General features: G+C 42.1%; 1 protein-coding gene across 1 annotated transcript in view; it reads left to right on the top strand.

Moving 5' to 3' along the window:
- Ipo5 (importin 5) overlaps positions 1-16800 on the top strand; it is a 41399-nt gene that overhangs the window by 21188 nt on the left and 3411 nt on the right. Inside the window, exons 9-23 of the mRNA XM_090341947.1 lie at positions 3018-3105; positions 4286-4392; positions 5887-6011; positions 6117-6206; positions 6293-6466; positions 7204-7422; positions 8610-8693; positions 10565-10697; positions 10785-10906; positions 11670-11766; positions 12581-12753; positions 14090-14201; positions 14287-14342; positions 15337-15459; positions 16107-16326. Of these exons, the coding sequence (XP_090198073.1) occupies positions 3018-3105; positions 4286-4392; positions 5887-6011; positions 6117-6206; positions 6293-6466; positions 7204-7422; positions 8610-8693; positions 10565-10697; positions 10785-10906; positions 11670-11766; positions 12581-12753; positions 14090-14201; positions 14287-14342; positions 15337-15459; positions 16107-16326 (1923 nt within the window). The remainder of the gene's footprint in view (positions 1-3017; positions 3106-4285; positions 4393-5886; positions 6012-6116; positions 6207-6292; positions 6467-7203; positions 7423-8609; positions 8694-10564; positions 10698-10784; positions 10907-11669; positions 11767-12580; positions 12754-14089; positions 14202-14286; positions 14343-15336; positions 15460-16106; positions 16327-16800) is intronic.

Below are 16800 nucleotides of genomic sequence, written 5' to 3'. Positions count from 1 at the left end.
GATTGTTATTCACTAGAGAATAAATAACATTACCTTACTATGGTTATTTTATAGTGTCATCTACCTTTTAGTTATCTTACACTAAAGTAGTGGATAGAACCTTCACACTGAAGACACTGTCACTCTTTGTTATAATGATAGATAGAATGTAAGAATTAGAAACAAAAATATTGTTCATTTGTAGGTTATATGCCTCCCAAAGGAGGGAGATAGATATATATATTTGTTAGAACTGGTCTAAGAATATAGCAAAGTTGTTAGATATAAGGCTGCCAAAAAGAAAAGTGGGCCAGGAGTTTGGCCTGGTGGTAGAGTGCTTGCCTAGTGTGCACGAAAACCCCTGGTTCAATTCCTTGGTACCACATACATAGAAAAGCCGGAAGTGGTGCTGTGGCTCAAATGGTAGAGCTCTAGTCTTGAGGAATCCCAACGATAGTGCTCAGGCCCTGAGTTCAAGACCCAGGACTAGCCAAAAAAAAAGTGTCTCTGATAATAAATGTAAACATCAATTCTTTTCACATCAAACTATAGATCTACTTTCATAGGCTGGGGCTGTCTCAGCTAAGTAGAGTTCCTAGCAAGTATTTAAGGCCCCAAGTTCAAATCCTAGAACACATGGATACACAACACACCACAGATTAAATTCAGTTTGCTTTTAGTCAGATTCTACTTCCGTTGGTCATAATAAAATTGATTCTAAACTTCTTATGAAAGAGTACAAGTACTGGCGCAGCTGGGGAGATTCTGGCTGTAAACACTTGCTCTCTCAGCTCTGAAGAGTTGAAATTGATTGTTGATGTAGACAGTGGAGTAAACAGAATAGGAAGAGTGAGGAAGACCTAAAGAGGCCGCCTAGAAGATAAGTCATCAGAGCTTGTTTGAATAAGCTATTTGGTTTTAAAGTAGGGCTATCAGGGGAGGCAGAGACAAACAACCTCAGTTATCTTAGCTGTTAATAAGTTGGAGCCAGGCGCTGGTGGCCCATGTCTGTAATTAGCCACTAGAAAACCAGAAGTGGCACTGTGGCTCAAAATCATGGAGTGCTAGCCTTGAACAAAAGAGCTCAGGATCCACACCCAGGCTCTGGGTGTAAGCCCTGCTGTCTACAAAAATAATAATGATTTGGAAGTCAGGAGCTAGTAGTTCACACTTGTAATCCAATCTGCTCGGAGAGCAGAGATCAGAGGATCCACGCCAGCCCAGGCTGAAAAGAGAGTCTATGTCAATTAACCAGCAAAGGGCAAGCAGAGGCATGATAGATCACCAGTCGGGAGCAAGCAAGTGCTCTGAGGCCAAGCTCTATACCCAGGAAAATAATTGTTATTTGAAGTTATTTTTTTAATATATTTTTTATTGTAATTAGTAGAAGGGTTACATGATATTTGCCAGATAAATGGTGCCTTAATTCCCACACATTGATACCCTTTCACATGTCATGGTCCCCATTTCCTTTTCCCCCTCCCCCACCCCTCATCTTGTTTTCCCCCGTTCCCTATCCAATTTCAGATATATTTGAAGTTATTTAAAGGTATAAATATTAAGGATATATTTTATACATGAGGAGTAATAGCAGAGACAAATTTAAACTTGTCATAATAGATACAAATGAGTTTATTTGCAAATACTAAATCCAAATCTTTTGGCCAACCAAATACGTAATTTGAAATGAAGTCACAAACTGGAAAGAGATAGCTGCAGTACCAGTACTCATTGAAGCTGTGGTGTCTAGAAAGTAAACAGGGCTAATAAACACTGGGATCTTACATAAGGACAGGTGTGATTGTAGCATGAGAACATTTGACAGTCTCAGGTTGGTGAAAAGTGTAGAGAGAACACTACTCAGCTTCCAAGGACCTCCAATAGTCCACTGCAGCACTGGTGAGTTATTTTTGTTTTTGGTCAGTCTTGGGGGTTGAACTCGGGGCCTGAGCACTGTCCTGGTGCTTTTCGCAAGGCTAGAGCTGTACCACTTAAGCCACAGTACCACTTCCAGATTTTTCGGTCTATGTGGTACTCAGGAATCAACCCAATCTTTGTGCAATGTAGGCAAACAAGCACTCTACTACTAGGCCAAACTCCTGGCCCCTTATTTGGTGATTTTTAGCAAAAGCGAAGATGTTTTTAAGAATTGCCTGCCCAGACTTATACAGAAGATGTATAATAATTTGATCAAACTGCATAAGGGGGGGGGGGGGAATCAAACTTAAATTTTTTTTTTTTTTTGCCAGTCCTGGGCTTGAGCTCAGGGTCTGAGCACTGTCCTTGGACTTTCTCAAGGCTAGAGCTCTACCACTTGAGCCTCAGCACCACTTCCGGCTTTTTTCTATATATGTGGTACTGAGGAATCGAACCTGGGTCTTCATGCATGCTAGGCAAGCACTTTAACCACTAGGCCAAACTCCCGGCCGAAACTTAAAATTTTTATCAGGGGTTGGGAGTTTGGCCTAGTGGTTGAGTGCTTGCCTAGCATGCACGAAGATCCGGGTCCAATTTCTCGGTACCACATACATAGGAAAAAGCTGGAATTGGTGCTGAGGCTCAAGTGGTAGAACTCTAGCCTTGAGAAAGTCCAAGGACAGTGCTCAGACCCTGAGCTCAAGCCCAGGACTGGCCAAAAAAAAAAAAGCCACAGGCAGTGCTGAGGCTCAAGTGATAGAACTCTAGCCTTGAGAAAGTCCAAGGACAGGGCTCAGGCCTGGAGCTCAAGCTCAGGACTAGCAAAAAAAAAAAAAAGTTTATCAGCCAGTGTACAGTGTGTGTAATGGAATAGTGGATTATTGGCAAATCATGTGTATTGAAAAAATTGACAAGGCAAAAACATAAAAAGGGATATCAATGTGTGAGAAGTAATAGTAATGTACCTACTATCTGGCGAGCATAATTGTAGCTAATTTATATATTACAATTAAAAAAATCGAGGGATTGGGAACAAGCACCTGGCTTGTTCTTATTTTTAACTGGTGATACTGACAAAACAAAGCCACAGTTTTTTGGTGTGAACTAATGGTTTGCTTTAGTTCCTCAGATGTTGGCTATGATGGTTGACCTGGAAGAAGATGAGGACTGGGCAAATGCTGATGAACTAGAAGATGATGATTTTGACAGGTAATCTACCCTGACTGAGTAGAGCTGACTAGATATGGTTGGGCCTGCCACTATGTTATCTATAGAACTGGAAGTTAAACTTGTCAAGTTGGAAGAGGAGACACTTTGCCTTCTGTTGTTTTCATTTCTGTATCACATCACTACTATTGCTTCATGTATAATTTGGACTGTTGATTAGTGAATGTGATTAGTAAAAGTTTATAAAATATATTTTATAAATATATACGATTTTAAATAGTAATTGTACCAAAAACTATTTTGTAATGGGAAAAGATAATGGCCAGAAAAAGAATAATACGTGTATTCTAAAAGGGCACCAAGGTTCCAAGCCAGCCCGGGCATGAAAGTCTGTAGGTCCATGAGATTCTTATCTCCGTTTAACAAGCAAAAAGTCAAATGGAGGTGTGGCTCAAGTGGTAGAGTGTTTGCCTTGAACAAAACAAAATGTCGTAGACATCACCCAAGCCTTGAGTTTGAACCCCAGGGCCAGCACCCCCCCCCCAAAAAAAAAAAAAACTTCCACTATGTATGGTGGAATATTTCTGTGATCCCAGTCCTGGGGCTTTGAACTAGTTCTGGATACTATATCCCTGAGCTTTTTTGCTTGAGGCTAGTTCTAACACCTCAGCTCCACGTCCAGCTTTTCAGTGGTTAGTTGAAGATAGTCTCACAAATTCTCTTCTTGTCCAGGCTTCCTTAGTAGCTAGAATTACAGATGTGACCACTGTAACCTCTCCCCTTTTTCTCTGTTTCTTTTTGCCTGCCTTTCTTCCTTTTTTTCCACTCCCTCCCCCCCTCTCTTTCCTTCTTTCGTCCAGTCCTGGGGTTTGAACTTTGAATTTGGGTACTGTCTTTGAGCTCCCTTTTGCTTAAGGCTAGCGCTCTACCACTTAAGCCACAGCACCACTTCTTGCTTTTTCTGTGATGAACTTTTCCTGCCCTGGCTAGCTTTGAACCACAATCCTCGGACCTTAGCCTCCTGAGTAGTTAGGATTACAGGTGTGAGTCATTGGTGCTTGACTTTTTTTTGTTTTGGTTTTTTTAACCCACATCTTCAGTATTGTACAAATACATAATTGGGGTATTTCTCTTTTAATGTGTGCTTAGAAATACAGTGGTACTGTGTGGTGGTTTTAGTGGATTCTTAGTGTGTTAATGGCTTGGCTTTGTTTGTGCTTAGCAATGCGGTTGCGGGAGAGAGTGCATTAGACCGGATGGCCTGTGGCCTTGGCGGGAAGCTCGTGCTGCCCATGATCAAGGAACACATCATGCAGATGCTTCAGAATCGTAAGCTGTGCTTCACTCTCCCAGAGCGCAGAATGTGGCTCTCCCTGTTGAAAAATTAAAACTTCGCCTATTTATAGTATTTAACCTGACACATTTGACCAAAATTCTATGTCATTTTGGGAACCATTACTTAATTTTTCCCTTCATAGAATTGGTGTCATTATATAGGGAAAATTTATTCTAAAGAAAACATGCAGGGGCTAGGAGTTTGGCCTAGTGGTAGAGTGCCTGCCTAGCATGCACGAAAACCCAGGTTCGATTCCTCGGCACCACATACATAGAAAAAAGCCGGAAGTGGTGCTGAGGCTCAAGTGGTAGAGCTCTAGCCTTGAGAAAGTTCAAGGACAGTGCTCAGGCCCTGAGCTCAAGCCCAAGACTGGCAAAAAAAGAAAAAACATGCAGATTGGGCTGGGAATTTGGCCTAGTGATTGCCTCGCATGCACAAAGACCTGGGTTTGATTCCTCAGTACCACACACATAGAAAAGTAGGAAGTGGTGCTGTGCTCAAGTAGTCAAGAACTAGCCTTGAGGAAAAAAGCCCAGGGACAGTGTTCAGGCCCTGAGTTTTAAGCCCCAGAACTGCCCCCCCCCCCCCCAAAAAAAAAAAAGTGCATATCTACTCTCTGAGCAGAAATCTTTAGATTTGTATTTGAATAGGACTTGAATAGGACTTTATTATCTTTAAGAGGTTTATAAAAGGGTTTCAGTTCAATGTCAGTTTCTAAGGCATTTAAATGCATGAAATGCTCTTTTTTTTTTTTTTTTTTTTTTTTGCCAGTCCTGGGCTTGAGCTCAGGGCCTGAGAAAGTCCAACTCAAGGTTAGAGCTGTACCACTTGAGCCTCAGCACCACTTCCGGCTTTTTTCTATGTATGTGGTACCAAGGAATCGAACCCGGGTCTTCATGCATGCTAGGCAAGCACTTTAACCACTACGCCAAACTCCTGGCCCCCCCCCCCCTTTTTTTTTTTTTTTTTTTTTTTTTTTTGCTGTCCTGGGCTTGGGCTCAGGACCTGAGCACTGTCCTTGGACTTTCTCAAGGCTAGCACTCTACCACTTGAGCCTCAGCACCACTTCCGGCTTTTTTCTATGTATGTGGTACCGAGGAATCGAACCCGGGTCTTCGTGCATGCTAGGCAAGCACTCTACCACTAGGCCAAACTCCCGGCCCCAATGCTCTTTTATTTTATTTTTTTTTATTGTAATTAGTAAAAGGGTTACATGATATTTGCCAGATAGAAGGTGCATTAATTCACATACATTGATACCCTTTGCTCTTTTATTTTTGTAAAAGAGAGGGTAAGATACTATGGGTGCGGGTCAGGTGGTGACAGTTGTGCAGCAAGTACAGGCCTCAGGACCTGGTCACTCCTCATTATTGCCAAGTTGTTCATTTTCTAATTGATAAGTATGTAGGAAGTTTTGTTCTCCAATTTTTGACGTTTTGACATGTGTCAAAACTGCTAGTCTTGTAAACATAAGTTTTTTTCCATAGCCGACTGGAAGTACCGGCATGCAGGACTGATGGCCTTATCTGCCATTGGGGAAGGATGCCACCAGCAAATGGAAGGAATTCTAAATGAGATAGTAAATTTTGTTTTGCTTTTCCTTCAGGATCCTGTAAGTACCAGTAAACCTTTTGATTCATAATTATTATTACTACCATTGTTACACACAGACAGGAACCTGTTTCCTTATTGATGCAAAGGTATGTTTTCATTGCAGCATCCAAGAGTGCGGTATGCAGCCTGCAATGCTGTGGGACAGATGGCTACTGATTTTGCTCCTGGTTTCCAAAAGAAATTCCATGAGAAGGTAAGTGGATGTTCTTACATCCACCAGGCAGTGTCAGAAGCATGGGGCACGCATTCCAACCGCACACCATGTGCTTCCACTCCCAGGTGATTGCAGCCCTGCTGCAGACCATGGAAGACCAAGGCAACCAGCGGGTGCAGGCGCATGCGGCCGCCGCCCTCATTAACTTCACCGAGGACTGCCCCAAATCGCTGCTTATTCCCTACCTAGACAACTTGGTGAAACACTTGCACTCCATAATGGTACTTAAACTTCAGGAGGTAAGTTTTGAGATCCTTAATCTTTAAGGCGAGGTTTATTAGATGGAGAAGACTTTCAGCAAGAGCATCAGGACAGGAAGTTTGAGGCAGGCAGGTTATTTCCTACAGTTATTCACACTTGTATCTGAGCATAGGCTAATAGAATTCCGAACAACATGGCACCACAGTTTAGTAAGTTATTATATAAGTTGTCTTAAAATAAGGGATGATCCATACCTGAAACTGTCCCATGTTTTTAAGTACTGAGATTTGAACCAGGTCCTTGTCTTGCTAGGCAGATGTGCTGTCATTTGTGCCATGCCCAGGTGCTGAGGGAAATGGTTATGTCCACAGGAGATGAATGTGAAAAACAGACTAAGAGCAGCATTTATAGCCTTTGTTAGGGAGCTGTTAAAGCAAGAGGTGATTCTCAAGTCCTTTTGTAGAGTTCAAATGCCACTACAAAGGGGGAAAAACATTATTCACACGACGCCTTAAAAAAGATAAGGGGACCAAGATTTGTACTCCAGAAACAGCAGTACTTGGAAGACCAAAAAAAGACCCAACTAATGGTGCCACATAAATGGATCAGCATAGATTTTTGTGTATGTGGCAATTTCCTATAGTTTCTGCATTTTTAGGTTTTAGAAAGCTCCCAGTTTGCTACTTCAGAATTACAAGAACTGGGGGGGAATGGTAAATTAAATATTTTGTCCACTTTTTAATTCCATTTGTTTTGTATAACTTTCTTCTCATAGCTGATACAGAAAGGCACCAAGTTAGTTTTGGAACAAGTTGTGACATCCATTGCGTCAGTTGCAGATACTGCAGAAGAGAAATTTGTCCCTTACTATGATTTATTTATGCCATCACTGAAGCACATTGTTGAGAATGCAGTTCAGAAGGAGCTCAGACTTCTGAGAGGAAAAACTATCGAATGCATTAGCCTTATTGGTCTGGCTGTTGGGAAGGAAAAAGTAAGTGATAGTGATTCATAGTACTGTGTTAAATTTGTCATGTTGCCCATGGGACATTGATACAGACAATGGAGATGCTCACTTTCTGGTAAGTGGGGTCCTTCTCCAGTAACTCCTGGTTTACATATAAGTTAAAAAAAACAGATGGGGAAAAAAAACAAACCTTCAGTTATAGGTGCCAGTGGCTGTTATGTGCGTAACATTTCCTTTACCCTCTACCATCCAATTTGTGTCCCCAAGTGACACGTGGTGTTTGTGCTTGATTTCCTGGTAAATCCATACAGCATCAAGTGTCCTGGGAGGAAAATGAGTACATGTAACTTCAGGAAATCGTTACCAAGGACCATTGTCAGGTGTGTGTATTCTCAGCCACCACCTCAGAGTTGTTCAAGCTAGTCCAAAAGGAGTTCTCATTGAACTTTCACAGCTGGCTTTCAACACTGTCATGGAATTTCTCCATGTAGTCTCTGAAGCGATATCCAGATTGTGTTCTGTGAGATGCTCAGAGCCTATCTTTGTACACATGGATGTGTCCCTGCATCTGGCTTTTCACTTTTATTACAAATGGAGATCACCAGAACTACACAGTCAGTTGAACCTCGTCATTAAAGCTTCAAACAGTTAATTCTATAGGACAATTTAAACTTTTTTGGATAGATTTGACTTGTTTACTGCTTGAGACATATGCTGTAGCTCAAAACTTGATGTCAGAAATATTTATTCTTCAATTTTCAATGGAAAACACTTTCCTAGAATGATTATTAGTCAGATTCAAGAATGAGAATTTCTTCCTGTAATAGTTTTAATTATGGGGTTTGACCTGTGGAAAACCCATAGGGTTTTTTATTGGGTTTTGGGAGTTTTTGTGTGTGTTGTTTTTACTTTCCTGGTCCTGGTGCTTGAACTCAGGACCTGGGTGCTTCTCCAGAGCTAGTGCTCTATCACTTGGAGACATTGCCACTGCTGGCTTTCTGGTGGCTCGTAGGAGAAAAGGATTCCACCAACTTTCCTATGCAGGCGAGCTTCAAACCATGATCCTAACTAGAATTACAGGTGTGATCCACTAACGCCTGACAGAAATGTAGATTTTGTTGTCTCTTTGTTAACACAAGAAACAAAATGATTTGTGAGGAGGTGCCTCTGTACTGTGAACTGGTGACACACTGCTCTGTCCACATGTTGTCTAGTTCATGCAGGATGCGTCAGATGTGATGCAGCTGTTGCTGAAAACCCAGACAGACTTCAATGATATGGAAGATGATGACCCTCAGGTAAGCAGACTAAGCCATATTAGCCATGGGCTGTGTATGGCTTGTGGATAGCATAGGTTATAAATGTACACGTAAAATCAGAAGTGACCATTAGCTTTTTTTCTTTTTACCAATCCTAAGTCTTAAACTCAGAGCCTAGGCACTGCCCATGAGCTTTTGCTCAAGGCTAATACTCTTAACACTTGAGACACAGCTCTGCTTCCTGGGTTTTTCTGTATGTGTGGTACTGAGGAATCAAATCCAGGGCTTCATGCATTCTAGGCAAGCACTCTACCACTAAGCCACACTCAGCCCCATGTGACCACTTCCTTTGTATGTATATATGTATGTATGTATGTGTGTGTGTGTGTGTATGTATGTATGTATGTGTGTATGTGTGTATGTATGTGCGTATTTTCCCATTCCTGGGGCTTGAACTCATTGTCCAGGCACTGTCCTTTAACTTTTTCAAGGATAGTACTCTACCACTTGAGCCACAGCACCGCTCAACTTTTTCTGTGTTTGTGGTACTGAGAAATTGAACCCAGGACTTTGTGCATGCTAGGCAAATGCTCTACCACGAGGCCGCGCCCCACCCCATGTGACCACCGTTCACCCTTGGTTTCAGAAACTTGTCTGCAGTGGTTGTTCCTGCTTTTTGAGCTGAATTCTCTGTCACTGGCTCCTGCTTTCTCTTTCTGTCAGATTGTGTCACTCTTGAGGCTTTTCCTCACCTCCTTTGCACTCTCCTAAAGCAGTGACATTCAGTCATGGCTACAGACTTAATGTGTATACTATGTAAACCGTTCAAGGTTTTGTTTTTTTTTTCAGCCACTTACTAAATGTTCCCATTGGGTTGGTTGTGTACCACATGATCTGTCTCACACTCTTATCAGAAGAGAAATGCAGAAACCAAACCCAATAATCCCAAAACCTGCAGTGCACTCTCTGCCCATGAGCATGTGTGCATTTCAGTAATTTGAAAACACACATACACACTTGGCTAAATATATTTCTCTGTATGCGTTTCCTGATTGGTTCCGTCTCATCTGTCATAATCTTAAAGATATTCTAAATGCCTGACAAATAACAGGGTTCCTAATAGTTGCTGAATGAATTTTGACTTCCTGTGGGTATGCTGTTTCCAGTAGTTTAAGTAAGGGGGAACATTATTGTTTCTCTTTGTGACAGTCATTGGACTTGAACAAAGGGCCTAGGCATTGGCCCTGAGCTTCTTTTGCTCCAGGCTGGCATTCTACCACATTAGCCACAGCTCTACTTTCATCTTATCATTTTGCTAACAAAGAATATTACTTTGGCCTTTTGTTTTGGTTTGTTTTTAACTATATTTCCTAAGCAGCATGGCATAACAAAGGTCAGTGGGGAACCAAGGTGGGTAGGGAGGTATGGAGGTATGGGGGTAGGGTGATAAGTGGAGAGATAGGAGCTGCTGTGCATTGTGGGTAAGGTGCATCAGGCACTCGTAGAATGCCTGGCACCTGGAAGTACCAGGTGACATGTGTTAGATAAATGGATATTTGCATTTAGGACTTTTTTTGTTGTTGTTGGTCATGGGGCTTGAACTCTGGGCCTGGGCATTGTCCCTGAGCTCTTCAGCTCAAGGCTACTACCCAACCCCTTGTACCACAGCCCCACTTCCAGTTTTCTGGTAATTACTTGGAAATGATCTCATGGTCTTCAGTGCTGGAGCTAGCTGACCTTGATCCTCAGAGCTCGGCCTCCTGAGTAGCTAAGATTACAGATGTTGAGCCACTGTATTTGACCAAGACATTTTTTTCTTTGTGCTTATCCTGAGGCTTACACTCTGGGCCTGGCTGCTGTCCTGTCTTATTTACCAATTATTTTGAAATGTGTTTTAATTCTTTTCCCAGATCTCTTACATGATTTCAGCGTGGGCCAGAATGTGCAAAATCCTTGGGAAAGAATTTCAGCAGTATCTTCCAGTGGTTATGGGCCCTTTAATGAAGACAGCTTCAATTAAGCCTGAAGTGGCCCTTTTAGACAGTAGGTGTCTTCGTAAGGATTGATAGCAGAGTTGTACTGTTTGGTGACACACTTATTACTATATAAGTTTGTTTTCTCTGTTATTAGCCCAAGACATGGAGAATATGAGTGATGATGATGGCTGGGAATTTGTGAACCTCGGAGACCAGCAAAGTTTTGGTATTAAAACTGCAGGACTGGAAGAAAAATCAACTGCGTGCCAGATGCTGGTATAGTAAAAATCCTTATTAACATTCATATCCTCTCATTTACATACATTTTAGGGACGTTGTTAGTAAATAAATGCAAAAGAAATTTATTTGAGGGGTCTAGTGGTAGAGTGCTTGCCTAACATGCACAAAGACCTGGTTCAATTCCTCAGTGCCACATACATAGAAAAAGCCAGAAATAGTGTCTATCCCAAGTTATTAAAAAAAAAAGTTAAATTATCTTTTAGTAGTTGTACAAAGGAGTTGAAATTCAACAAAATGCAATGTATTCCAGCCTTTGTTTTAAAAAAAAAAAATGTAACTGCTTTTTTTGTGTGTGTAGACTCAAACTCGGTGTCTGATGCTTTTATGTTCGTTGGCAGGTGCCCTACCACCTGACCCATGCATCTAACCCCCTTTTATATTGGCTTATACTAGTGACACAGGGGCAGATTTCATTGTTAAATCCCCACACATTTACACTGTATTCCAGTTTCATACTTTTGCCCCCTAAAAAAAATCCCCACTGGTTATTTTAGTTTCTGAATGATAGTATATCTACAATCATTTCATAGCCCTTCTGATTTTAAAATTGAGGCTTATTTGCACCTTTAAATGTAGTAGTACTGCAGTCAAGTTTTGGAGTGTTCGGGGGCTTTGTTGTCAAGAGCTCAGCGTTGGTATGCCTGCCCAGCACGTGCGAGCCAGCCTTGACCTCTGGCAGTGAAGGGGGGAAAGGCTGTAAATGGATCTTGATTGCTTTTCTAATGTTTTTTGTTCTCAGGTTTGCTATGCGAAGGAGTTAAAGGAAGGTTTTGTGGAATACACTGAGCAAGTGGTCAAGCTGATGGTTCCTTTACTGAAATTCTATTTCCATGATGATATCCTTTGACTGTGGACTGCAAAACATGGCTAGATTGCGTAAAATGAACTTCTTAGGCCTGAAGCATACATCACCATATTGTCTACACTCGTTGTAGGTGCAGGGATAACTTGTTCTCTGCATGTGTTTTTATTCCTTTCACCTTCTGCCAAAAATTAGGAAAAAAGAAATGTGAAGTGTCTTCTAGACTGTTTTGAAGACTCCATATGTTGCTTTTACCAAATACCTCTTGATAATATGGATAAGATTAAGACCTTTTTGGGCCGGGAGTTTGGCCTAGTGGTAGAGTGCTTACCTAGCATGCATGAAGACCCAGGTTCAGCTCCTTGGTACCACATACATAGAAAGCAGGAAGTGGTGCTGTAGCTCCACAGATAGTAGAATGGTAGCCTTGAGGAAAAGCCCAAGGATAGTGCTCAGGCCCTGAGTTCAAGCCCCAGGACTGCACCTTCCCCCCCCCCCCCCCAAAATGAGACCTTTCTCAATCATGTCAAACCCATTCTATTCAACTTTTCTGGGAGTGGGGGTGGGGTGTGTGAGGCAATCCTGCAGCTTAGAACTGGGGCCTGAGCACTGTCCTTGAGTTTTTTCAAGGCTACTCTTGAGCTGCAACACTATTTCTGGCCTTTTTTCCGTGTCTATGGTGCCGAGGAATTGAGCCTGGGGGTGTGTGCATGCTAGGCAAGCACTCTACCACTAGGCCAAACTCCAGGCCCTCAACTGACAGGAGACTTCGTATAACACACAGCATTCATGCTGACATTTGGATAGAACGATGGAGCTGTCTGGGTGTCTTTCCTTAACAATGAGACGTGTTCGAGTGGCCGCAGCAGAGTCCATGCCCCTCCTTCTGGAATGTGCGAGAGTCCGTGGTCCTGAGTACCTCACACAGATGTGGCATTTCATGTGTGACGCTCTGATCAAGGCCATCGGCACTGAGCCAGATTCAGATGTCCTCTCAGAAATCATGCATTCTTTCGCAAAGGTATGAATACATTTTTCTTATAATATTTTCCCCTAATATTGATAAGGTTACAATTGGCTAGTCTTGTTTCAAAAATCAGATGGAAGTTAGGGATTTTTTTAAGTGCATTTTAATTTTATTATCTTTAGATTTAATGACACAGTTTATGAATATAATACATTTTGATCAGTGGTATCCCTTTCAGCATCCTCCCCCAGGAAGTTAGGGATTTTTTTTTTAATATATTTTTTATTGTAATTAATAGAAGAGTTACATGGTATTTGCCAGATAAATGGTGCATTAATTCCCACACATTGATACCCTTTCACATGTCATGGTCCCCATTTCCCTTCCCCCCTCCCCCACCCCTCATCTTGTTTTCCCCCGTTCAAGTTAGGGATTTTTAAATATGGTATAAGTAATTGCTTTATTGCAAGTTCAGTTCACTGAAGGTATTTTATACTTTGTTTAGGGATGTGCATTGGAGATATGGTAAGTTTACCCTGGAAGGTGATTGTGGCAGAGGGGCAGAGGCCCTGAGAATGAGTACCTTTCCTGGAAACAAATTCTGGTGCTCTTGTGTTCCAGTCCCACTACGATACCTTATCTGCACACTGCTAGTGATTCATGGCCGCTTTCGTGTTCACTGGCCTTGCCGCCTCACTGTGTGCTACTCCAGAACTACTTCTGGGGACAGGGTCTCACTATGTGGCACAGGTTGGCTTGGCCTCAAGCTTGTGATCCTCCTATGTCAGCGTCTCCAGTTCTGGGATTACAGGCACATGCCATCGTGACCAATTTGGAAGTCCCTCTTCTTTTCCTCCTAGTTCCTTCTCCTTTGCTGTTTGTTGAGTCCCATCCCTTCTCATACTCACCCCCACACACAGTTCCCTAGCTTGCTTCAAGGCTGATTTAAAGGTTCTTTACTTATACTCCCACAGTTCAGTTTCTTCCCTTCTGTGAATGCCTCCAAGGCTCTTCTCAAACTGCTTATCTCTGCTCCACACACTCACTCTTCCCGGACACTGGTATCCTCTGAGCAGTCTTGTGTGATTGTGCTGGGTTGCGGGCATAGGAGTTTTGTTCCCTGGGAACTGGCTTTGTCTTTTCCACCTTGGAATCCTCAGGAACCAGGGTAAGGCCTGTCTCTTAAGATGTGCCTGGTACCCATTTGAAAGGACTGCTTCTAATCTCTCCTCCAAAAGCTCCTTGGGACTACATGCGTGCTCATTTAAGCAGTCGTCTTCTAGGGTATTCAGCTGCATTCCTATGACCCAGACTTCTGCCTTAGTGCAGCCTGATCTTCAGTTACAATCCCTTGACTCTTATGGTTGCTCTCTGTCTTCGACCCCATCAGTGCATTGAAGTCATGGGAGACGGATGCCTTAACAATGAGCACTTCGAGGAACTGGGGGGCATACTGAAGGCAAAGCTTGAAGAGCATTTTAAAAATCAAGAATTACGGCAAGGTAAGTTCGCCCTGCTTTTATTTGTGAAAGAGGTCCTTGTCGTCTTTAGTGACCATTTCAAAACATGTTTTTGGGTGTGTTTTAGTTAAAAGACAAGATGAAGACTATGATGAACAAGTGGAAGAGTCACTACAAGATGAGGTAAATTACTCCTGCCCTTCATTTGCCAGCAATTTGCATATGAGTTTTAAATGATTTAGCTTCTGATTCATTCTACTTGCATACTGGTGTAATTGTTGAAAATCTTTGATAGACGGTGATGGAATTTCATCTATCAATTTACAGAGTAAATAATTTGAAATTAGCTGGTCCTGGGTGCTATGTTTGGTTCAGTGCCTATGCCCGGTACTTTCTTCACACGGGTTGCCACAGCAGCTGTTTGGGTTTGGTACTGCTCTCCCCATGTGAACTATTAGTGGCCTCACTTGGCGCACTCAACTAGTAGTTCTTGCCTCACAAGCACGAGGCCCTGAATTCAACGCCCCGGGGCTGTATGAAAATGAAACAGAAACATGAATCACCTCACACTCCAGCAGTGTTGACAGTCTGAGGCTTTCTTTGCAGTGTTAATTTCCTTCCCTCTCCATTCAGTTTCAGCTGTGTGGTTGCAACATCTGTGGCCCTCAGCTGGTCCAGCACTGCCGGCACTTCCCTTCCCTGACCCTCCCTGCTGCTGCCAGCCTCAAGTCCCTGAGCCCCCACCCTGCTCCAAAGTGAGCGAACGGTGTCAAAACCCAGATAAATGTTTACCATCCACCATTAAATATATTCCAGGAAAACCTTTGCAGTAAGGGTGGTACTTGTCATAACTTTTTATTGATGAGAGATGACACTCAAGCTTCAAGATTATTTTAGTCTCTAAACTTAGCTTCTAGATTTTTTTCATATAATTTTTATTGTAATTAATAGAAGGGTTACATTACATTCACCAGATGGAAGGTGCATTACTTCACATACATTGATACCCTTTCTCATGTCTTGGTCCCCATTTTCCTCCCCCCACCCCCAAGTTTCTAGATTCTTGATACTGTGCTCTTAAAACAGGAGACATTTTCTGGTTTTTGTTTTTTAATGTTGCTACTGAACTAGAGAAGACATTTTAATTCATCCAGTGTATGTATTGTTTCTCTTTTAGGATGATAATGATGTTTATATTCTGACCAAAGTGTCAGATATTTTACACTCAATATTCAGTAGCTACAAAGAAAAGGTATTGCCGTGGTTTGAGCAGCTGCTTCCATTAATTGTCAACCTAATAGTAAGTGCTACTCTGTCTACCTGGGACTTCTTAAATTGTAAAATTTAATGTCTTGATGCATCAAAAAGTAAGTAGAAAGGGAGGCCTGTAATCCTAGCTAGTCAGGAACCTGAGATCAGAGGATCAGTGCTGAAGCCAGCCCAGGCAGGAACGTATATAAGACTCTTACCTCTGATGAACTACTCAGAAAAAGCTAGAAATGATGCAGTGGTTCAAGTGGTACAGTGCATATATCTCCATCATCACATATTTAGCATGTATTTTAAAAAGGATAGTCACACATAAACTAGCTTTATTGCTGTACTTTATAATTTAGGATTATGCTTGTCTTCTCGAGTCAGTGTGGGTGGCAAAATAGTGTCACTCTATTGTCCGAGCCTAGCTCAAGCCGTCCTGCTGCACCTGCCTATCTGACTCCCTACAAAACAGATTTGTATACATCACTGTTACTAATAACACAAGATCAAGTCTAAACTATTTAAATCTGAATGTTAAATACTGATAATGCTAAGGGGAAAAGAGTGATTATATTCTCTTTCTTACTTTTCCTGTTGCCTGTGTCAGGTATATCCTTGTAAGTAGTGATTAATTCTCAGCATTCTAAGTCAGCACTTCAAACAATCTTTGTTTTTTTTTGTTTTTTGTAGTGTCCACATAGGCCCTGGCCAGACAGACAATGGGGCTTATGCATCTTTGATGATGTCATAGAACACTGTAGTCCAGCCTCATTTAAGTATGCAGAATATTTCTTACGACCAATGCTCCAGTACGTATGCGACAACAGCCCAGAAGTCAGACAAGCAGCAGCATATGGCCTGGGAGTGATGGCACAGTATGGTGGAGATAACTATCGTCCTTTTTGTACAGGTACTTCAATTTAGCTCCTACATGCATTGCACTGCAGGGGTGCGTTTCTGCCTGCTCAGTTCCCTTTTCTATAGCCCTAAACATTCGCCACCTATTTCTTCTTTATTTTCTCCCCTCTTTTTAAACATCTCATTTATAGCACTTAAGAGATCATTCTTGAGCTGAGTGCTGATTGCTCAGATCACAGTTCAAGGCCAGCCCAGGCAAGAAAGTCCAGGAGACGCTTATCTCCAATTAATACAACAAAGCCAGAAGTAGAGCTGTTACTCAAGTTGCGGAACACTAGCCTTGAGTACAAAAGCTCAGGGACGGTACTCAGGCCTCAAGTTCAAGCCTCAGGACTGGCCTTAAAAGAAGGAGAAGGAAAGTTTGTTTGTTTATTTTTGGTTGGTTGTCAATTATGGGACTTCAATTCAGGGCCTGGGCGTTGTCCCTGAACTCTTTCAGCTCAAGGTTAACCACTCTACCCTTTGA

Source organism: Megascapheus bottae, chromosome 11, assembly GCF_031878675.1.
Source record: "Megascapheus bottae isolate mThoBot1 chromosome 11, mThoBot2.hap1, whole genome shotgun sequence".
NCBI classification, from domain to species: Eukaryota; Metazoa; Chordata; class Mammalia; order Rodentia; family Geomyidae; genus Megascapheus; species Megascapheus bottae.
The sequence above is the reverse complement of the archived record's forward strand: the minus strand, read 5'-3'. Positions and strand labels throughout refer to the sequence as shown.